At 34.3% G+C, this 24,625-nt stretch overlaps 1 protein-coding gene across 11 annotated transcripts in view; it reads right to left on the bottom strand.

Moving 5' to 3' along the window:
- The window catches only part of NBEA (neurobeachin), a 678,500-nt gene that overhangs the window by 212,597 nt on the left and 441,278 nt on the right, over window positions 1-24,625 (bottom strand). For all 11 annotated transcript variants that reach the window (XM_013044893.2, XM_013044895.2, XM_045069766.1 and 8 more), the window contains 2 exons: window positions 19,982-20,106; window positions 2,446-2,589 (listed from right to left, as the gene is read on the bottom strand). In XM_013044893.2, coding sequence (XP_012900347.2) covers window positions 2,446-2,589; window positions 19,982-20,106 — 269 coding nt within the window. The remainder of the gene's footprint in view (window positions 1-2,445; window positions 2,590-19,981; window positions 20,107-24,625) is intronic.

The following is a 24,625-nucleotide window of genomic DNA, read 5'->3' as shown; positions in this document are numbered from 1 at the left end:
GTAGACTTAGGTCTCCTGCGATCATGAAAGTGTTCTCTAGGCAGCTTAGCACTGTTCAGTTATTTAGAACAATAAGTTAACTATAAGAAAGCCATTATCCTTTAACAACTTTTAATTTCTGAGACAAAGACAACAAAATGGTTACATATTTATGTGGTCTGAAATTTTATTAACAGCTGATTTTTAAAAATCTAACAATAGTGGTTTGTAATTAACTTCCAAAATGATTTTTATGTGATGTCACTATCACACCAGTCTAGCTAATTAACAGGTGTCAGCATTTATAAAATGAATCTATACATTCCTACTTCCTGTACCCTTACTTCTTTCACAAAACATCCATCCCTTCCTTCTTTTCTACTGAATTCAAAGCTCAGAGTAACATTTGTGGACTGCTATTTTAAAGAGGAACATTATAGACTAGATAGGGGATCAATATTTTAGGACAGTTTGTAAGATTTATCAGACACGAGGATTCTGCAAAAAGAGTATGAATTAGAACCAGGTGGAAATGGGCAGGAATGGATCTGCTCAAAGAAAAGTCTACTTAAAAGAGAGAATTTAAAGAAGTCTTGACAGAGTGAGTTGGTCAAGAGCCACACAATTAGATTTTTAAATAATTTACTGCAAGCATACTTTCATTATTCTTTAGATATTTTAACTTAATGTTGTTTTGGGAATTTTGCTTATAAGCATAAATTAATAATAATAATTACTCTAGCTACAATCAAAGGAGAGAAATATAAAGAAGTTATGAGTCTTTATTGGATTTTGCCTCTGGTAGTTTTGGGCAGATCTTATTACAATAAACTTCAGGGTATCAGCCAACTTTGTATCAACTAATTAATTACCTTTTTTTTTTAAGATTATATTTATTTATTTGACAGAGGGGTAGGGGAAGCAGGCTCCCTGCTGAGCAGAGAGCCTGATGTGGGGCTTGATCCCAGGACCCTGAGATCACGACCTGAGCCGAAGGCAGAGGCTTAACCCACTGAGCCACCCAGGTGCCCCTAATTAATTACTTTTATAATGGGAACTAAGGATCAGAGAGTCTAAACTAAACCATATAATGATTGAAACTATTTATCAACATATGTGGATGAGAAAAGATGACATATTATCTGAAAAGGTCATAAATCATGTTTATAAATTTTCTTTCGTTCTTTAGGATCAAAAATAAGACCAGAAAAAGAGAAAACAAATCCGTGGGCAAAAAGAAATCACAGACTTCATTTGCTTAAATTTCCAAATGGCCGCAGAGAAAATCTCTGAACTATTAAAACAAACCACAAAAACAATAAAACCAAACTTCAACATTTACTTAGGAATTCAAGGCAAACATTTGTTCATAGACTTAGGATTACTTTTAAATAGGACAAATAATTTTCATCACACAGAAATGTTAGTGACATAGGTATATCTAGGAGCTGGCATTCGAGTAACTTATTAAACATTCTCTAGAAGAGAGAGAATAAGGTGCCATCTCTAGTTTACAATTAATAAGAACATCCCTTTGATAAAAAGAGAAATCTCTAACTGACAGAAACATCACTGGAGGCTTTCATAAAGCCTGATAATTTTCAGCACACTTCTGGAAATAGGAGTGCAATTTTGTAAACTGAATGATGAGTACAAGTCCACTTTTCTATTGCTATCTGCCACATAGCAGTGTATGGGCTGGAAATACAGAATTAAGGTTAAGACTTAGCCACTACTTGAGCAGGAGTTTTTAACTTGAAATTTAGGATAGGATTCTATAGACTGGTTTCCAGGTGTCAGTGAACCCTCCAAAATTGTGTATAAAATTATACCTGCACCTTCATGAAGCAATGTGTTTTCACAGATTCTCAAAAATAGTTTAAAACCCAAACAAGGTAACGGGCCCAGACCTAAATCCATATATCCATATCCCACATGGTCACTGCAGATACTGCTCTCAATCGACCTGACACCGGCACCAGGACAGGGTAAAAACAGTGTCTGCTAATGGTGGAGATCAGCAGTGTGGGTATACAGAAATACATCAGGGACATTCCAAAGAGTGGTAGCAAATTTGAGTGTCTGCTGGCTGAAGTGGCCATTTTCATGGCTGTTAGCAGGCTAGAGTCATTCGTAAGTCAGTGAGACTATTATTCTGTCCCCTTCCAATTATTCAGGCAGTTAGATGGGACTTCTGCTATAAGCTATCTCTCCTATATTAAAAAGTTGCTCCTCAGTCCAAAGAAAGTAGATGCAGCTATTCATTCATTAGTACTAAAATATATATTTGTTTCCTCTCTCTCCAATATTGCGATTGTGATGAAGTAAATTATTAACGGTCACATGATTCAGTATCGTTCCAACCACTGGCACCAACTCATTCGCCAGGAGATAGATTTTAAGTTCATAAACTTTGCATGTGTTTCTTACTTACAACAAACAGAAGAAAGATATTTAAACATTTACCTGCAAGATTGTCAATCTCTTTCTCCTGCAGGAGACTGACTGCATCATCATCTCCTTCCAGCATAAGTTCTGTCTCTGCGTTTTGATTCACTATTGCTTGACTTCTGAAGGCTTTCTTGGACTTCACCACATCTTCTTCAGTGCCTAATCACAGAGGAAATATAATAATTTAGGTGATTATGATTATTTGGCCTTCAGTATTAAAAATAATCTATTACTTTCTTATAATTATAGGCCGCATTTATGTATGAGTTTACAATTACAGAACATTTTTACCTTCTTTATCTTGTTTGCTGTTCAAAATAACTCTGAGAAAGGCGGGGGGCGGGCAGGAGTGTAATCAATCACCTACCCTTATTTTACAGAGGAGGAAACAGGCCGAAAAAGCTCATTCCTCACTGAGGGACCAAGGAGTTGGCCAGTGGTAGAGAAAAGACTATAAATCCACATCCTGGGGCTCTAACATCACCACTTTCTATAAAAAATCTGCACCTCATCACAAGCTTGGTTTTCTGATACATAAAAGTACACAATTTTGCATAATTATACTTTTATGTGAGTTAGAGAATCAAATGATCAGATCATTTTTGAAAGTAGATAAGGATGAAGAAAACAAGAACGCGTCCACACCTGAAGAGGGCAGTGATTGTCGCTGCGAAGTTACAAATGGTGGAGTTAGGAATGACGGCCACACAAAATGGACTGCACAATAGCTATTTCCTTCACGGTCAGTGAAAGCAATAATGGTTTTCGGAACTGATAGCCTTATTTTGTTATATAAAATAGAATAGAAGGCCAAAAATCCAAAAACAAAGTCATAAAAATTGAAATATCGCCAAAGCTGACCTAGCATTAACATATCAGTCAGTGTAAAGGTTAGAAATTATAATGCATTTGAATTCCTCGTGGATTTGACTCCTTAACAGATATAATTCAATATTTATATTTCAATATTACATTTCAATATTTTAAGGAATAGCCACTTCAGCTACCGCCTTTGGAGGTGGTGATGATTCTAAAATTATCTGAATAGCAAGTAAATTTATATATATAAATATATATGAATATATATATGTACATATATATATATATTTGTATTTCATATCACTTGAGGTTGGAATTCAGCCTGGAAGAGAATGTAATTTACTGTATTCTAGCCATAGTATTAGTATATAGGCTTCAAGGAAGCAGCATTTCCTGGGAAAATACCTACACATGTCATAAGGTGTGGTGGATATATTCCTGAAAATGGGAGCCTAATAAATCACTCCTGCATGGTAGTGTTGTTATCACAGTTCTGGGGACTTATAAAGTGTCTGTGTACATATGCAATTGCTCTCCAAATCTTGCCATGACTTTGGCCAAAATGCCCTCCAGTTAACAATTAACAATACTTTTGGTCATTCTCCCAGGCCCAATATAGGACTTCTGACGGCCCATTACGGTCTGTGGTATCTGCTCAACCATTGTTTTGGAAGTACATTTAGCTGCCGTAACACTTGCATTGTAAAAGTGTTAGTCTCTTTCATTGCAACTTGCATGCTTCTTTTAGTTAGTGACGCAGAGCCAAGTCTGTTCACTAAAACATTAATAAGTTGGTTCAAAAGTAGCACATATAGGAGTAAAAAACACACGAGGAACACAGTCATAACACAAAGGCACCGTAGAATGTAACTGTCACAGAGGTACAGTCTGTCATCCTAGCTCTGACTGGAAAACAGCATTTAGAAAGCATGGCTAAAATATAGCATCACAGCATCAAGTAATACATTGTTAAATATATATTTTGATAAGTACTTCAGAAACAAACAGTATTATTACAACTCAATGCTACATGGCAGGTGAGGGGCATTAAATGGGTTATATGTACATTTTTCTCTCACTGGCCCTCAGATAATTCTTACTTCTGGAATAAAAGACTGAGGACTGATTACTGAATGCTCCAGAACCTTATCTTAATTTTATTTGGTTTCTTGATGATATAAAGCCAGTGAAACAGAAATCTTCCGGGGGTATGTATCCTTATAACTTGTTTGCTTCTTGGGTAGTAACTTAATTTAAGAAGCTCAGAGCTTGTATCATCTGAGAACAGAAGAGGCGAATCCAGTCATTAACAACTGAGAAGCCTCTCCTGAAGTCCTTATAGCCATATTTCTATTAGACATCTGCAGCTGGATATTTGCAGCTCCACATGTCCCTAACTGAATGAATCATCTATTAGTTCCCCACCTGTCCCGATTTTGATCAACCCACTTAAGCCACGAACCTAGGGGTCATCCTGGTGACTGCCATGGCCTGGGCTCAGGCCACCATTGTTTTGGTCTGGAGGTCTTCCATAGCTCCATTATTTACACCATCCCGCACATTTTTGTCAGAGTGATTATTACAAAGCAAAAATAAGTGGAGGATATTTGCCTTCTGCATAATGTTTCCTCCCAATCAACAATACTCAATGCAAGGCTTATATGATAGGAGTCCCAATCTACACTCCTTAGCATGGCTGAGCCAGGCCTTTTATCCTCTCAATACCAGCTTTGCGTTATCTTTTCTCTATCATCAGCAATATGAACCATTTATAGCTCCTCAAACCTTCTTACCTGGGCTAATATTATTCCTTCTATATGGTGTATTCCTTCCTTTCTCCTTTTTGGGGCTCATTCCATTCGATCTTCCAAACTCACCTTTGTTGGGGGCCTTTCCTAGCCAACTGCTCTGTACTTTCACAGTTGACACAGAACTCTACCACACTGTACAGGTGTTATCTGTTATGTGCTTGTCTTCTCCACAGGGCTCCGGGCTCGTTTCTGCAAGCCTCAGTGTGGGGCACACAGCAGACTTGTAACAAACATAACCCAAACTGAGTTCAGCTCTACCCACTTTGTTTTCTTGTTTCTGATTTCTTAAGGTAAATTTGTGTGCCCCTTCCTTGATGATTTCATCACACCTTATAAATCCTATTACTGCAGTTATAGCAACAAGCTTCAGTCTTTGCTTCCTTAGTTTTCAGCACACTGCCTGGCACGGAGCGAGCCCTCATATCAGCTAAACAAATGAATAATCTGAGACATAGAAGTTACCTCTGGATATTTCTTAACCTGAAAATCCCAAGATTTTTCAGAAAGTCCTGGTGATTTGCCTCCAGTTTGGGGACCAATTGGAGAATTTATGTATTTACATGAAAGAGAACTTGGTTCTTTATATGAAATAATCAATAAAATTCCTTAAGTACGAGTCAGCCTGATAAAACAAATTTCCCCTTGTGGACAACCATGTTTAATCTGCTTTGTCATTAAGAAAAGGAATATACATTACTCTTGTGTTATTAAAATTAAAATCTACAAATAAAGTCAATGTAGTCAAAGAAAGGTGAGCTCTGAAATGTGTATTAAGCAGCTTTCACTTTTATCCTCTCTGGTTTTAAAACAGTAAAACAATTATGTCTTTAAGAGGCATATAGTAAGCTGATCCATACCGACACTGAACTCACCATCCCTGTTGAAGTGTTATCAGTCTGTAGCTCAGTAAACTTTCTGATTTTATGGTACTGCACGAAACATTTATCTAAATTAAAGTGTACAAGATCCAAAGGTGCATTTCAATCATAATATCTTCTATGAATTAGAGTTTCATTCATCAAAATTACAAGTAAAAAGAGGTAAGGTCTCAAAGGGCTGTCTCATTACAAGGCTTATAAACACTGTCCTTAGAAAGAATTGGTTTAACACCCAACAAATCAAAATCTGATTGGGAAGAGAATTTCCTTGAGATAATCTATCTTCACAAGACATGTTGGACTGAGTGCACTTCTTGGCCTCTTTAGCCATTCATCAAGAAATTAACAAGCGAATACTACAAACCACCAGATCTCCCTGTGATCTGAAATTGTGAATTATGTGAATTTGAAAATGTGAATTATGTGTAAAAAGTTGGATAGTATAGGCATATATTCTTATTTACTAAGAAGACATCAAAATGCCATAAATTAGGAAGGTTCAGAAGTAATAAAATACCACCAAATTATAGATTAATCCAAATCCAAAATTATTTTTACATTATTTTCCATATCGTGTGACAAATAACAACTACAGAAAAACATTCTATACTCATAAGATTTCTTAGTAAATATATATGCTTGTAGTTCTGTGGGTAAAAACATTATCTAGTATAGAATAATGTATTAGACAAAACTAAATAAAGTTCTTCTTTCAATAAATTTATTTTAACGAATAGGATCCATAGAAACAAAGTGTATTTTAAAACCAAAGTAACAAGAGAACTAAAATGTTTCTAGGATTGTTATTATACTCTAATAATTACTCTATAATTATATTATTATTATATTGTAAATAAGTATGTTAAAATATAGAAATGACAAGTTGGAAACATTAACTTATCTTTTTTTTTTTTTTAAAGATTTTATTTATTTATTTGACAGAGAGAAATCACAAGTAGACGGAGAGGCAGGCAGAAAGAGAGAGAGGGAAGCAGGCTCCCTGCTGAGCAGAGAGCCCGATTCCGGACTCGATCCCAGGACCCTGAGATCATGACCTGAGCCGAAGGCAGCGGCTTAACCCACTGAGCCACCCAGGCGCCCCAACGTTAACTTATCTTAATAATATTCAGAGAATATGTCTATCTGGAAAGTGGACAGTCAGGTGAAGAAGTTATTTTATTTGTTCTTATTTATTGACAAATATAGTTAATGTAAAGAAAAAGACTACATGGTAGTTTATCTGTTTAAGGAATTATTCTATACAAATTCTATACAGCTCTAAAACATCTATACTAATAAAGATGAAAAGTAATTTATAGAGATAGGGAAACCGTAAATAATATATGTGTGGCTAATGCACACAGAGGAAAGATATAAGCCTGTAAATGCCAATTTTATTTTATTTTATTTTATTTTTAAAAAGATTTTATTTATTTATTTGACAGAGATCACAAGTAAGCAGAGAAGCAGGCAGAGAGAGAGGAGGAAACAGGCTCCCCGATCCCAATGTGGGGCTCGATCCCAGAACCCTGGGATCATGACCTGGGCCAAAGGCAGAGGCTTTAACCCACTGAGCCACCCAGGTGCCCCTAACATGCCAATTTTAGCAGAGCATCCGCTTCTTACCAGTTTTGCACTATTATTTATTTATTTTGCATTAAGTATAGAAATATGGCTTTAATTTATTAAAATTTTAATTAAAAAATATAAAAAAATTATATAAAAATATGTATGTATGTGTCCATCTAATGTGAGTCTGTTGTGTAAGAATACATTTTCAATTTTATTTGATCTGTGCAATTAAATACATGGTCTATGACTCATGATCTGGCCCCTACTTCTTTAACCTCACTATTTTACCAGTTTGGTACCTTCACATCTTATATTCCCCAAGAGCAGGATGCTTCTGTTCCCAAACATGCAGCACTTTTTCAAGCGTTTAAATCTGACCTATGTAATTTCTCTTACATGGAATTCTCTTACTTGCCTTGTCCTTCAAGATTCAGTGTAGCTAATTACTCCCTTTTCCGTATAAACTTTTATCTTGCAAATAAGTCAAAATATATTATCATGATTTTTTGATATTTTTTCTGGAGTCTTTTATTTGGGTATTATCTTATTAAAAATGTGTCAAATATCAAACAAAGTGGCAATCGATAATGTTGAATGAGCACGTGAAAACAGAAGCCTAATTCATATGGTCATCATTTTATATGCACACTACATAAATTATTTCTCTTTATGTCCTTTATAGTCTTATAAATGCTGAATATGAGCTTTGCAATTCTAACTTTATTTTCCTCCCTAACATCTATTAAGAACATATTTTTAAAAGATATTTAGACCAATCTCTGGACTTCTTTTTCTCAACCTGTGAAAGAGGAAGTAAGTATTTATCAACCAAACTCCCACAGGGTTACTGCAATGTTAAAATGAGACAATGGATACTAAAATACTTTGAAATGTGTGAAAAGCTTACTTATATAATAAGCTATCAAAACGATTGTTAAGATTTTGGTAAAATAGATAAGAAGAAATATTAGAGGAGTTTACTAAGTGTACAACTCAAAACTGAACAAGAATACAGCCAGTGCTTTACTGCTTATAATACTGTTTCTAACATTTATATGAAGGAGGAAAAAAGCAGGCTGATGTGAGGATTAAAAAACTCAAGATAACTCATGCATGTAAGGTCTCAGTACAGTGCCTGACAAACAATGGGTATTCAACAACTAATCTTTCCTTTCCTTCAGTTGCGATTAATCTTTTTCCCTCTGCCATGCTGTCATTACTCTGTTTATATTCACTACAGTGAAATATGAGCCTTCATCTCCTCCACTGATGGTATGCTCCCTGAAGACAGGAAGTAGAGCTTGTGGACAGGTCCCATGAAGTGTTTGTGAAATTAAATGGAGTGTAAACAGCTTACATTAAAAAACTGTTTCCTCCCAATAAACATAATATTCATTTAAAGATATTATTAAATAAAACTACACAAGCATCAGTATATTTGACATGTGTTTTTGATTTTCTATATCGGTATGTTAAGATATAAGAATTTTTAATATCTTAGATATCTGAAGGAAAAGAACAGCTTTCTCAACAAGGTTGTTATCAGAATTTGCTTTAGAGAATTATACATAGATAATGCATTTAATATATACTTTCCTTCTATCACTGGAAGAAAATGGGCAGAAGAGAAATTCAGTTTTATTTCAATTTTGTCTAAATGTAACATCAGGAACAATTCTAATGTTTCTAAACATCTGGAAGTCAGTTTCACAAATGACATTCTTTTGTGAAAGAAAAATTCTTTTCAATATATACAACTTCATGATATTTCTAGCTTGTAAAATCTGTTTTGACAAAATCTACCCCTATGTAAATAAGATAAAATGTTGCAATTCAATGTCAGTTATACTTCAATAATATAAAAAATGCTGCAATTCATTTTCAAACCTAAATGATCTCCTTTAGAAGTATTAATGACATGAATTTCTTGGGGTATTTTAAAATAAAGATTACTTTTTCCTCATTAAAGCTGAAATCAGAGCCACAAATATTTTTATAGAACAGTGCTTTTAGTAACTTTAAGAGATATTATTTAATTTTCACTAAAAACAAAAGATTTTAAGATAAATGTAACTCTAAACTAATTACATTAGATATGGTGACATGTTATCATGCAATAATAGGTATGAATCAATCTACTGCTGAGAAGTTTATAATGTCGAACATTTCAAAGAAGTTGAAAGAACATTTTTTACTATATTGAGAAAACTATGACTCAAAATATATTATTCTGACCTTAACAAGAAAGCATGTGTGTGTGATAACACAACATACTTTACTATTTTAGTATAAAGTAAATTTGTTTCATTGTCAATAATTTAAATTCAAAATTAAATTTTTTGCTTGCCTTTATACACAGACGTAGCATTTCTTTCCTCAAAAAAACATAAATAATGCTGACATAAAAGGAGAGACCTACTAAAGACTAAGGACTAAAAGAAATCATGTTTTATATAGAACAGTATTCAAAAAACTCTCATACTTTGCAGTAGAAACATCCTAATGATAAAAGCCTGTTAGTGATACTGAATGAAACACTACTAATAGAATGACTAGAAATCTCAGGTATCTTTTCTTCTCTTTTATACCTAGTGCTGAGTCAGGAGACTCACTTCATCAACACAAAGTCATTTTATGAAAGCAAGTATTTTCACAAATGAAATAGATGGTTTTTATTTGCTGTTTTAAATATACTTTAAGTAAAAATCTGAATGGCTATTGACCAGACTTAATAAACACAGAGAAGAAATCCAGACAGTTCTCAGCCACCAAATTCCTCCTTTCTTAGTTGTGGGTATTTTAATCTGAATACATTAGATTTAGCTGTGGTTCCCACTTCATTTTTGCTGACTGAGAATATATTTAATAACCGAACGAGGTATTATCCAAACTACCAAAAAACTAAAAACCCAAGATACCAGGCTTCAAATTTATCATGAAATTGATTCCAAAATAGTAATCCTTGCCTAAATAAATCATTGATGTTACTTATGGTTCATTTTAGCACATTCTTATAGCACATAAAATCAGAGTCTGTGTTTTTACCAATGAAGAACTTGCATAGACTTTTGTTTCAAACTAGACAAACACTATTATCTGCTTTTCTCAAAGAAAATATTCAGTGGAATAGTAAAATGCAGAATTAGCAGTATAGGCATTAATTAAGATAAAGTGTTCACAGAAATTATTCTAAGTGGTAAATTCTTATTCAGATTAGTTATGCTTGTAAACGATTTGCTGGAGTATAAGAAATAAAATAGGAAAATGGCTACCTAACATCAACAGTTATTGCTCAGTGGAAAAGGACATCAAGGACACTTGCAAGTAAAAGAATTGGATCAATATTAACGTGATTTTCATTTCATGCTTCCCCAACTCCAGTAAGCTGACAATATACTCTGATTATGTGAACTGCCTCAGAGTAACACAGAAAAGGTTATTAGAGCAAGAGGTGGAAATGGAATGCACTTTTTATATTGACAGGCCTGCTAATAGAGTATACTGATTTTTCAAGACATGCAATGCATTTTTACAATTTGGTTCTGACAGCAAAAATGGAATTTCATTTATTCCTAATTCAAAATATTCATATGTAAGCAATATTTCTTAGAGCAGACCAACAAAGGGAATATTCTCAAATAGCATTTTGAACTGAAAAAAATGCAATTAAAAAGGTGCAGGAAAATATTATTGAATTTAAGTGCACCACTATATAAGTATAAAATGCTAACTTAATAAACTTCTTAATGGAGTGAATGCAGAAAACTGCATTCTGTGCTTTTTAAAGGAAATTTGATAAATCATATTTTAACAATATACATGATGATAAATGTGGAATCCCTGTGCATTTTAGACTGGATATTACTTGAGAGGCTTTTGATTAGCCATGAAGTTAGAATAATTTTTAAATATTTGAACTAGGATTTTATTATATTCAAAATCACATGGCACAATTTACTTGTGGGAAAAAATGCTAAAACATATAGAAAACTTGGGGCAGTTTGGAAACCTCTAAATATCATACAAAGCAGAATGATGCATTATTCATCTTTGAATAATGGCTCCTATGTTAAAATGCGCTTAGAAAAAGAGTAGTATGAAATTAAGTCCATCGAAAAGAGCAAAATAAGCTATGTTTACATGGTTGTAGTGACTTTTATCCTTGTTCTGTACTTCTCTGGCATTTCTAGATTTTCTACAACGAGCATGTTTCTCTTCAGGAAGGAAAGAAGGAAGGAAGAAAAGAAGGAAGAAAGGAAGAAAAAAGAATTAAAGAATCTTTGCATGATGAGTCAGGAGGAGTAGAGGGTAGATGAGTAGTAGAATGGAAGAAAGTTCTGGCTCTCCTGGGAATGAAAGAAAAGATGATTCGGGCAACTTAAAGGAGGGCTGAGGGGGTGGGCACACTTCCCCGGGCAGTGGGTGGTATCAACCTGGGGAATGATGCTTGTTTTTTCTTCAAAAAGCCTGTCACACACTTCCATGGGCAAAATTTCCTTTAAAACCCTGGGAAATGGGAGTAGGAGGTATTTTGGCTAGATAAGCAACTGGCTCAGAGACATGGGGAAAAAAATGTAATAAACAAAAATTTCTTTTTAGGTATTAAAAAAATTGGAATAGCTAAGAGGTCGGAGCTGATATTGGTTATTTAAAACACTTTTAAAAACACCCAGAATATTTTAAAGTACATTTTTGTAAATGACACAGAAGTGCATTCTATAAATGACACTAAGTTCATCCGTAGTGATATGATATGTCTTTATGGATTGTATATCTCTATAGGATACAAGAGTAAGCCAAAATTTAACAGGTAAAGTTTAAAGTGGGGAAATGCTCAATAACGCTCTTGCAGTTAAGAAAATTCCAAATGTACCAACAGGAACACACTGTACAGTAAGAGAAGGGTGTTGAGACTGAGTTTTTGTTCTCTCTGCCACTTACCAGTTAGCATGTCACCTAACTTCTCTGGTCTGTCATTTTCTGAAATAAAAACTCGTTAATGGCTCTACCTAGTGAGAAGTCCTTGTACAAAATGGTTTCTAACAGGTCTTTCAGCCTCATTTTGTACTATGTCCCCACACTGTCCTGTGTTCCATCACACACCACCATCTTGCACTCCCAGGACACATTATGTCATGTGGTGTGGTCCCTTGCTCCACATGGCCACCTTCTCACCTACTGGCTCAGGAAGATCTCTATTCACCCTTTCAAGTCCAGCTAAAATTTATTTCTTCAGTTAGGCAAACCCCTTCACTGAGCTCAGACAGCATTTTATACACATCAATAAAAAATATTTATCATAGTGTGCTGTAATTATCTCTAAATGCCAACTGTGTATACACTTAGTGAAAAATTAGTCTAAAAGGATATAAGTAAGATTATGAACAGTTCTATGCCACTGAGCAATAATATAATTTTGTCAGCTCTCTATCTTACACAGCCTTTGATGCTTTAAGTGGAAATAAAGTGCTGGCATAAAAAAAAAATTCAAAATTTGAAAACACCATATTTGTAGACCTCTTTCACAGGACTCCCATCCTTCAATGTTATTACTGAAAATGATGAAAATATGTGGCTAAAATACCATATGTATACCTTGAAATTAATCAATTATCAATTAAATTGAAAAAGCAGCAGTGAAAAAAAAAAAAAAAAAACCCAGCAACTAAATGCACAAAATTGAATTAATGTGGATACTCTAAATGAAATAAATAGAAGATATCATTTCCTGTTTTCAAGTGGTTTATATCGCAGATTATGACACATCTAAAATCGGGTATTTTCTGAAATCGTTATGAAGTGGCTGAGCACAAAAAGCAAAATATTGAGGCCATTTAAAGGAATACGTTAGGCTCTTTTATGCCTTCATGTCTTGGTAATTTCTTTAACTACTGCCATTCCTGGCTTACCTGATCTTCTCACAAGACAGTTCCTAAGTAGTTACTTGTGCAAAGTCTACTCCAACTCACCAGACTCAGAGTTAGTCACTCTCTCCACCTGTGCTACTTTATGAATGACTATGACTACCTCTGTCTATGATAACTATTTCTCCTCAGTAAACCAGGATTTTTTAACCTTGGGACTAGTGACATTTAGGGTTGAATTTGCGTTGTCATTGTTCTGTGGAAACTCTCCTGTGCATGACAGGATATTTTAGCAGCAGTTTGTTCAGTAGATGCTCATAACACACGTGTACCTCCCCAACTGTTACAAAGCACCACACTACACTGTGTGCTCCTAGAAGGTAGAAACTGTCTCAAACTCTGAGGCCAGCATTTAGCACATGCTTAGCATGCAGAAGAAATTCAATAAATGCTTTTAAAGTAGTAAGGTTATTTGATTTTTTTCTGAATGTGTTTAAAGCCTACCATCTGAATCTTCAACACAAAACGGAGTTGTTAGAACATTTGTTTTTTGTGTTTTTTTAAGATTTTATTTATTTATTTGACAGAGAGATCACAAGTAGGCAGAGCAGCAGGCAGAGAGAGAGGGGGAAGCAGGCTTCTTGTTGAGCAGAGAGCCCAACTCGGGGCTCGATCCCAGGACCCTGAGATCATGACCTGAACTGAAGGCAGAGGCTTAACCCACTGAGCCACCCAGGTGCCCCATAACATTTGTTGATACAAAAATGTTATATAGTCTGTGAAATGGATTTGATAAGAATATCTTACAATTATATAATTTGTTTTAATTATTTTAAGAGACTATAAGAACCAAAGGGTAAAGGGGTGCCTGGTGGCTCAGTGGGTTCTGCATCTGGCTTAGGCTCAGGTCATGATCTCAGGGTCTCATCTTAGTGGGGAGTCTGCTTCTCCCTCTCCCTCTGACTCTCCCCAGTCTTGCTTTCACTCACTCATGTGCTCTCTCAAACGAATAAAGAAAAAAATCTTAAAAAAAAGAAAAAAAAATCAAAGGTTGAAGAGAATGCTATGATATTACAATATGACACTGGCACCAAAAAGAGCTGAAAGATGGTCCCCTACATTTCTTTTCCTCCCTCTCTTTTCGAAGAGTTTTACATCATTCAATTTTCAGTGAAATATTTTAACCATAATCAGATCACCTAGTTCATTCCAAATATGGAGAGTTAATTAATAATACACCAATTAAAATGGAGTTATCGAGGAACAGTATGTTTGCTAGTGTTTCTACACAAGACGAACAATAGGCTATTAAGTAAAGAAATCAAATCGTATTTCTCAAATATGATAATAACTGTAAACTCTTAAAAAAGAAGTCAGATAATTAGCTTTTTTCTGAACAATTTTTATAGATGCATTAGAATTTTTTATTCTCAGTGCTTTCCTTATTTCTGCAAGTAGCACATTACAGTAGCCATGCATATACCGTCAAAACTAATTTAATTCCAGATTCATTACAGAGCTGTTTTTTATTCATCAAGGTCATATCTTGATGGCTTCACAAGCTTAGATAAATCAGGTGTTAAGGAGACACATCTCTGAGGAACCTAAGGATGTTCTCATTTGCAGTTCTCAGCATATCTTATTATTTATTGCCAAAGAAATGACTGATTAACTTTGTCATCTTTGCTTCATGTTTTTTTTTCTTCCAGCTGAAGCAGTCTGCCCTCTTCTGCAATGCCCGATCAGACCTATTTAAGATGATGTCTTTGATCACAGACATGGGGGAGTTTGCAATCTTAGGCTTTGATGAAACATTGTTCCACTATAATTTTATGGAAGGGAAACAGAGTTTTAAATGATAATCGACAGTCACAAAGACAACCAAACTTATTAGGATTCTGCACTATCCTTTGACAGCATCATCTTTAAGCAGCAAAAATGTACCAGAAGTTGACCACTTCAGGTTTTATTTAAACATATAAACAATATACAAAACCTCCCTTTTCAATCATTTCCTCATTAGCTAATTTGTCCCAAAGAAGAAAGTTAGAAGATGTATTTATGAGTTTGAAAATATGTTCTTTATATTCTTCCTTATGGTCTGAAAATTCAGTCATCAATAAAATTTGCACTTATATGAAATTTTACCATTAGAAAATACCTAAATAATATACTGAATACATATAAAATTAGAACATTAAGCATCAGGAAAAAATCGCATGCCTCTAGGTTTTTATTAATCACATTCCAACACCAAGGTGGAAAGTATATCAAATCACACCAAATCTTTTGCACATGACAACCTCATAAATTATTCAACTCATTAGTATTACTAAGAAGCATGAAAAACTCCATCAGTATTAAAGATGTTTTCCAGCAGAAAAAGGTCAACCAAAAGTTTTAATAATGAACTTGAAGGAAAAGCTTTCCAAAGTCAATATGAAACAAAATTATTGTCCTTTTTGTCTTTTTGAAAATACAGCCAATTCTGATTATTTGCTCATATAAAAGAACGCCCTGTTAATATATTTTCTTTGTGACTCCACATAAATTGTCTGAAAAGAATGTTCAAATTATGGCTAAATGTTCCTGCCCATCCCATGAAAGTTAACTAAAATTTAATGTAAATATCTGAATTTAGAGAAAAATCAAATAATTAAAAAATTTTTAAAGAAAATATTAAGTCTGCTAGTTCAGATTTAGTTCTCTTACATGAATCCAGGCTCACAGTGTAGAAACTGAGTATGCCAGGAACGAACAGAGAGACCTGACCAGTGTTCAAATCCCAGGGACTGCTCTGATGGCCATGTAAGTACTCCCTATCGATGTAATTGAAGATTACCTCCTCAGCTTGTACAACTTGTTTAAAATTCTGAAAACTTTGATCACTGATTCAAACACTTCTAGCCACAATGAAAGTTCCACTCATAATATTTCCTTCTGTTCCTAAAAGAATTTTTTTTGCCACAATGTAGAGGAATACAAATTTTTTTTGACCAGAGATTATAGCAGGGTTTCTGTGTATTTAATGCTCAACTTTCAAGTAAGAATGCATAGGGAAACTGAAATAGTGTCAATATTTAAAATAGAGGAAGGAACATATTGAATTTCAATTTGTCCTATAAGTCCTCTCAAAATGTGGAGGTTTGTACAAAAAATATACCTTTTCTATGTCTACACAAACCAAATCATTCAATCATTTGGGTGTTAGTCTACATACCACAAGACTCTAAGATACTTAAAACATATTTAAATGTTTAAAGGCAGGCAGAGTGGCCAGATGATGGGCAGAATTTTTTACTTTTATATGAATATTTTAGTAGTATATGAATACAAAAGCTTTATTCAAAATACACAAAATATGTTTTCAATTAAGGTTTTCAACACTTATTTTTATTGGGTGAAGTGCTTTATAATAATTACTGATATTTGTTTCCTATTTCTTCTGAAGAAAGAACTTTATAGGTTAGGAGGCACATTAAGAGCTTGGAGGATGATTCAGTAATACATTTTTCTCTTGGCAGTTTGTAATTCCTATTTCTTTTCTTCTTCTTAAAGATTTATTTACTGAAAGAGAGACAGAGAAGCAGAGAGGCAGAGGGAAAGAGAATTTCAAGCAGACTCCCCACTGAGAATGGAGCCCCATGTGGAGCTCATGACCCTGAGATCATGACCTGAGCTGAAATCAATAGATAGATGTGTAACTGAACCACACAGATGCCCCACCTCCTTCTATTTCTTTGAACAGATCACATCAGGGAGTACTCTCCCACTCACTCTTCAGAATCCTCCACATTTTAGTCCCTACTGTCTACATGGTTCTAAAAGTCCGCTGATGTGAACTGTGATAAAGGCTGAAGGGGTATGCTCTTCAATTGTTTTGCAGGTAGAATTGTTTTAGTTCTCCTTTGTCTTCCATCACATGACCTTAATCCAGAAAAAGGATGTGATAATAACTTTGGCATGGGTACCATATAGCTTTCTTGGATGTTTTATGGCATACATGTGGTCTTTGTTCTAGATATGAATAAAATAAAAACATGCCCCTGTTTCCTTCTATCAAAGAACCCAACTCAGGAGAGATAGTAAGTTCTGAATACTGATGATGATGATTCAGTATTTAAAATTCATAAACTGCTACATATTTTAAAATACTCTCATACCACACACAGAGAATATTTAGTATCACCCAGAGCTTCCTTCAATTTTCAAAGTTAGACTACTATTTTCAGTTTAGGTTCATTAACAATAGATACTATATTACCAAAACCTGACAACCAGATGTCTTAAAAGATTTTAAAATTTGTTTCTGATAGGCTTTAACAATGGTTTAAGAATAGAGATATTTTATAAATTAAAGCATCCACTTTTACAGAGAATCCCAATTTTTTTTCTAACACTCTCTTTAAAAGAATGCTGAATGTAGTAAAATGTGGATCCTATATAATTAAACCTTTGGCAACTCATCATCACAAATAATATCAATTTAGCCTAACTCTATAAATTATCTCTAGAGTTTTCTATTTTCTTAAAACAGATTCTTTTTTTTTTTTTAAGATTTTATTATTTATTTGACAGACAGAGGTCACAAGTAGACAGAGAGGCAGGCAGAGAGAGAAGAAGGGAAGCAGGCTTCGCTGCGGAGCAGAGAGCCCGACGTGGGGCTCGATCCCGGGACCTTGGGGTCATGACCTGAGCTGAAGGCAGAGGCTTTAACCCACTGAGCCACCCAGGTGCCCCTAGAGTTTTCTGTTTTCAAATGGGATGAATTCAAACAGGATGAGTTGGTGAAAAAGTCTAAGTTACTAGGTATATGCAATGAAGTTTAAATTATTTTAAGTTCATATTATAAAGCATGCCACTTGAAGTAGGTATTTCTAAAAATCTCTTTTGTAGAGCATAACGATAATACCTCATTTTAAGCATAAATACAATACCTCAAGTTAAGTGCTAAATGCCGTAAGTGCTAAAATCCCTTTGGTGATCTCTCTTGCTGATTAAAGAAATCCTCTATAGTACTGGTCTACTGTAAGGTTTTTTTCCTAATTTTTTCTATTTTTTTCTAGTATATTCTTTCCATTAGTTACTTTTACTATATAAAGTTATGCTGTGATTTTTATCTTAGGCATAAGTTTCATATGAAATCCTCATGTGTTTATTTAATTATGTTTGACTCTTACTAAGTTATTATATCAATTCACAGACTATTTGCACAACAAATTGCAAAAGCTTCATACATTTTCTTTTTAACAGGATTAAGTATTTTCTGTTTAATCCATCAAGAACATGAATAGTTATGAATGTTTATAAATTACATAAATTTTAAAGCAGATGGCTCACATTCAAGTAAATGAAAATTAACATAATAATAACAAAGTAATTGTAAGAATAAAAGTGGTTAATAACAAAAATGAATAAACAGTATTCATTAATGGTATTTTCTGAGTGTATAGAATTTATAAAATTTTGAGATAATAAATCACACTTAAACTTATTAGAGAACTTAAAAAAGGGACAAAACCGTCCTATTTAGATTTCCAGGTAGACAGAAAATATTAATTTAATTTTAAAATGCAGTATTTTTATTAAAGTATAAAATATTTTGGTATTTTCTATTTATTATGCCTTTTATTATTTATTTATTTATTTATTTATTTATTTGTTTGTTTTTAAGGTTTTACTTATTTATTTGAGAGAGAGAAGATGAGGGGAGATGTCAGAGGGAGAAGCAGACTCTCTATTGAGTTGGAAGCCCCATGCGGGACTAGATCCTGGGACTCCAGGATCATGACCTGAGCTGAAGTCAGTTGCTTAACCAACTGGGCCACCCAGGCATCCCTGTTATACTTTTTTAAAGGACAAATTAGGATTAGTTCTATGTGTGATAATTGATATCTTTAAAGTGAGATGGTCTTTTTAAAATTTTATTTGCAACCCAATGGAGGACTGGGAACTTAAATGGACATATTGTAGCAGGATTTTATTTATTTATTTATTTATTTATTTATTTTAATTTTATTTTTTAGACTGAAAAGAATAGAATAATAATACAAAATGTTACATAATAACATTATTAATAAGGCATTTATTTCAGTTAAATACACAAATATGTGCATATATATTCCTAAAAACACCACACATATGTGTATATATATTTCATATATATATATTAACATAGTATACATGAGTGTGTGTACACATATACAAATTATACATAAAAATATTTAAGTCTGAGTATGCGATCACAATTGTATATATTTTTTACACCTTGTGTCTAGGTCACCAAAGTTGAAAAGGCACTGAAAAAGAAATTCACTTTACTCTTGGTTTAGGCTGTATGAGATGGATGGATGTTGGGTAATAATCAGTTATGCCGAGTCTTAAATAGAGTTATATAAACTCTATTAAGAAGATGAAAGGTCTAAAATACATCACAGGCGAAAAACTGGGTTAAGCATCACCTGCATGATGCCGAAGGATAAAGCAGAAGACAGTATTTTTGACTTACAACCTAGAGAATTTTAAGTGCTAGGAAGAAATGAATTATCAACCACAAAGAGTCATGTCATATCCAGAATATTTTTGTGTAAGAGGCATTGGTACTGACCATACTCTACTGCAGCTTTGAGAAGGGCTTCAGCGTGAGTGGAGCCAAATGCATTTCGAACAAACCGTCTCCTTCGGCGAAGATCATCTTCCCAGTAATCCAAACGCCAGAAATCATGCAGTTGGCTAGGAATGAGGAAATAAACAGTCATCACTATTAATAACAATGTAAAATGGGAAATACATTTTTTACACAACATTAAAGCTTTATTTCCTTGGTCTCAATGGAAAATTAAGATGATTTTGGAGATCTTTATCTTTTACATTTGTGTTTACATACGTTTCCTGTACAAATGACCAAAACTTAAAATAGTAACATTCTCGTATTTTAAGCATTGTAACACTCAGTTATGCTTTCTCTACAATGTTCTTCCATCTACTGAAAACATTAATCATGGGGAGTTTAGTAACAAATGCAGCATCAAATTACAAGTATTAATGGCACAGTTTTCATTCTTTTACACTGTTTTTAACAAGGCTTGTAAATCACAGGATAGACCTCACTACAAATAGTTTGCAATTTAATGACCATGGTTTCTTAGTAGACTGAATTAAGAACCATAAAATATTGCCCAGTTGGATTTGGTGGAACAATGATTAAAATAATGTGCTGAAATATTCATTGAAGTAATTCCCTGCTGCCCACAGCAACCTGAGAAAAGTGCAATTTTATCCATTATTAATAATACTGAATTAGAGCTGCAAAAAATTCCAGTATGTGGTAATTGTCTTGGTAAATTATTATTCTAACACTAACAGAGTCCTTGGATGATTTTACCGCTTTCAGCTAATATAAGCTATTAACAATCATAGCCTTCATTGGGTAACATTGCCTAAACCATGTTATGCTCTAAACCAATATTAAAAATCCAAGAGATAGTTCAGAAGATACTGAAATCTGTTCATTGTATATCAATGGAATGTTTCATGATATAATTTTTGTTTTCAACTTAATTTCAATAAACACTGGTGATAAATGCCACTGTTTGAGAAGTCTGTTTTTCTCTATTTACAGTATTTGGAGTACCATACTAAAGAGATAATATTCTAATTTTCCTGAGCAGCACTATTCATAAAAACACATAAAATGCTTTCATAAAAGATTTGATTTCATTTTTATTTTGCCATTTATTGGAAAAAATACTACATTTGATTAAAGCTGTAACTATGTATGTTTTGCTCTTCATTGTTTCTCTAGTGCAAAGACAGAACATACTGTTTTTTATACAATGTTTTTAATAAATATTCAATGAATTAATTATACCAATTTGGTACTTTGGAGATATACAGACATGAACAGTCACTGAGAACAATAATTTACTTTTGAAAAACATTTTGGATTGTATAACTATATAATTTTGTTTTCCACTACTTAATTATAAAATAACGTAACAAGGTAAGGGCTATACAAAACGAATATTAAAATTATAAGGCGAGGATGCGGAGAAAGGGGAACCCTCTTCCACTGTTGGTGGGAATGCAAGCTGGTGCAGCCACTCTGGAAAACAGCATGGAGGTTCCTCAAAATGTTGAAAATAGAACTGCCCTATGACCCAGCAATCGCACTATTGGGTATTTACCCTAAAGATACAAACGTAGTGATCCAAAGGGGCACATGCACCCGAATGTTTATAGCAGCAATGTCCACAATAGCCAAACTATGGAAAGAACCTAGATGTCCATCAACAGATGAATGGATCAAGAAGATGTGGTATATATACACAATGGAATACTATGTAGCCATCAAAAGAAATGAAATCTTGCCATTTGTGACAACATGGATGGAACTAGAGCGTATCATGCTTAGTGAAATAAGTCAAGCAGAGAAAGACAACTATCATATGATCTCCCTGATATGAGGAAGTGGTGATGCAACATGGGGGCTTAAGTGGGTAGGAGAAGAATAAATGAAACAAGATGGGATTGGGAGGGAGACAAACCATAAGTGACTCTTAATCCCACAAAACAAACTGAGGGTTGCTGGGGGGGAGGGGGTTTGGGAGAAGGGGGTGGGATTATGGACATTGGGGAGGGTATGTGCTTTGGTGAGTGCTGTGAAGTGTGTAAACCTGGTGATTCACAGACCTGTACCCCTGGGGATAAAAATATATGTTTATAAAAAATAAAATTAAAAAAAATAAAATAAAATTAAAAAAAAGAAAAAAAATTATAAGGTTTGACGTATATTTGAATATACTTGTTTTTCTATACATTGTAATTATAATAACTATATTTTTCTGAAAGAAATAAGGATTATAAGTGCCTCTGTCACTAATTTAAAATAGGACAATTTCTGGGACAGGGGGGTGGCTCAGTTGGTTAAGTGTCCGACTCTTGATTTCAGCTCAGGTCATAATCTCAGGGTTGTGAGATCAAGTCCTGCACTGGACTTCATGCTGGGCATGGAGCCTGCTTAAGATTCTCTCTTTCCCTCTCCCTCTGCCTCTACCCCTGCTTCCACTGTGTTCTCTCTTTTTCTAAATAAATAAATAAAATGAAATAAAATAGGACCATTTCTATCCTTAAAAATAAAACCAATCCTAGTGGTTTAAGGAAGACCCTGCTAAATCTTGCCATAAAGATTTTTCTTAAGAGTATGTCAAAGTTAAGTTCTGAACTCAGCAGGAGAGACAGATCTAATGTTATCTCAAATTTCTAATTATACACATACTTTTCTATATTCCTCCTATTAAGTATGAGAAAATTTGGACACTGTATGTAAAACAAATATACCAAGATTCTGAAAGGTGGAAAGCAGAAGACAGACTGGCTAACAACCCCAGGGCCTAAGAAAGAACACCCGTGGTCATCTTTTTGTGTAATATATCCTAGACTTTGAAGCAAAGAGGCTAATAACCCAGGCAGATTAATGGGAGTAGACCAAAATAAACAAACAAATAAATCAATAAATAAAATGCCCCCAACAAAAACCTGGTTTCTCTAGCCAAAGAACCAAGAAAGGTACAGCCCAACAAGACAGAAAACTTTTAGACAACTATTGTACTCCAGCCAAACACCAAAGAGAAACTGTGGACCCACTTACTCACACCAAAAAGTATTAGTGGGAAGCCTACATCTGAACCCTAACCAAGGTGAAATCCTAACATCCTCACCAGGGTGGTATCAGAGAAGGTCATACCGGGAACCAGGACTTTATGTCTGTTGACTGGTAACAAGGCATTGCACCCTTATGAGGTCGGTGGGAGACCATGTGGAGGGCCTGGAATCCACCCCTCTCCCCTGCCCCAGCTAGAGGGTAATGAGGTGTCCTCCCTCCCACTGTGGTGCTATCAGTGGGGGCCTAGTAGAGAGTTAGGACTTTCACCAGTGATCAGCACAAATGAGGCAACCCCCACTAGTGGACACCACACAGGAGGTGGGAACTCCCACTCTTGCCAAGCAGTAATGAGGAGTTGCTCACTCTCTGGATGTCAGCAGAGTTCAAGTGGGGAAACTAGATTTCTACCTTCACCTGGCAGTAAAAATGCAGTGCTTCCCCATTTCTCCTAATGGAGTGATGTCAGGGAAAGTCAACTAAAATAGGAGGTTTTAATAAGATACAAAATATCTCAGAAAAGAATAAGAAAATATCCTGCTTCAATCCAAAGTTACCTGTCACACCAAGAACATGGAAGATCTGAAACAGAATGTAAAAAGTCACCCATAGATGCTAACGCTGAGATGACAGGGATGTTAGAATTTTCTGGCAAGGGTTCTAAACTATGTGTGATTTTAAAAATGCTTCACTGAACATTAGGAACATGTTTGGAGCAAATAAAAAAATAGCAAGCCACAGGAAAGAAAATGAAAGTCTCACTTAGCAAAAAATTAGAAGATGTAAATAAGCATCAAATATTTTGGAACTGACAAATATAATAACCAAAATGAAAAGTTCAGTGGATGGGTTCAACAGAATGGAAGGGACAGATGAAAAAACTAGTTAAACGGCAGATAGAACAATAGATACTGCCCAATCATCATAACAGAGCAAATGGACTGAAAAAAAAAAATGAACAAAGCCTCAGGGATCTAACATATTTGAGTCACTGGAGTTCTGGAAGGAGAGAGGAAAGAAAGCAGGGATGAAAACAGTCCCTAAAAAATAATAGCTGAATACTTCCTAAATCCAGTCCAAAAGCATAATGTATAGATTTAAAGAAACTGACTAAACTCCATATATAATAAATCTGAAGAAATGTATGTCAAGACACATCATGATTAAACATCTGAAAAGAAAGGATAAAGAAAAAAAAATCTACAAAACAGCCAGAGAAAAATGACACCTCATCTACAGATATAAAACACTTAGAATGACAGCATATTTTACATCAAAAGCTATGGTGGCCAGAAGAAATAGCCAAGTATTTTTTATGTGCTGAAAAAAAGAGCTGTCAACTCAGTTTCCTGCAACCAGTGAAATTATCCTTCAGGAATAAAAAATAAAGAACTTTCAGATGAGGAAAATGAAGTATTTGTTGCCATCAGGGCTAGTCTAAAAATTGGCTATAGGCAGTCTTATAAACACGGAAGTGATAAAAGGAACACTGGAACACCAGGAAGCAAAAAAGAACATGATAAGCAAAATATGAGTAAATATATAGGTTTTCCTTTTCTTTTTTTAGTGTCCTAAATTATGTTTTATTAT

Source organism: Mustela putorius, unplaced genomic scaffold (assembly GCF_011764305.1).
Source record: "Mustela putorius furo isolate JIRA1106 unplaced genomic scaffold, ASM1176430v1.1 tig00003942_pilon_pilon_pilon, whole genome shotgun sequence".
Lineage (NCBI taxonomy): Eukaryota > Metazoa > Chordata > Mammalia > Carnivora > Mustelidae > Mustela > Mustela putorius.
The sequence above is the reverse complement of the archived record's forward strand: the minus strand, read 5'-3'. Positions and strand labels throughout refer to the sequence as shown.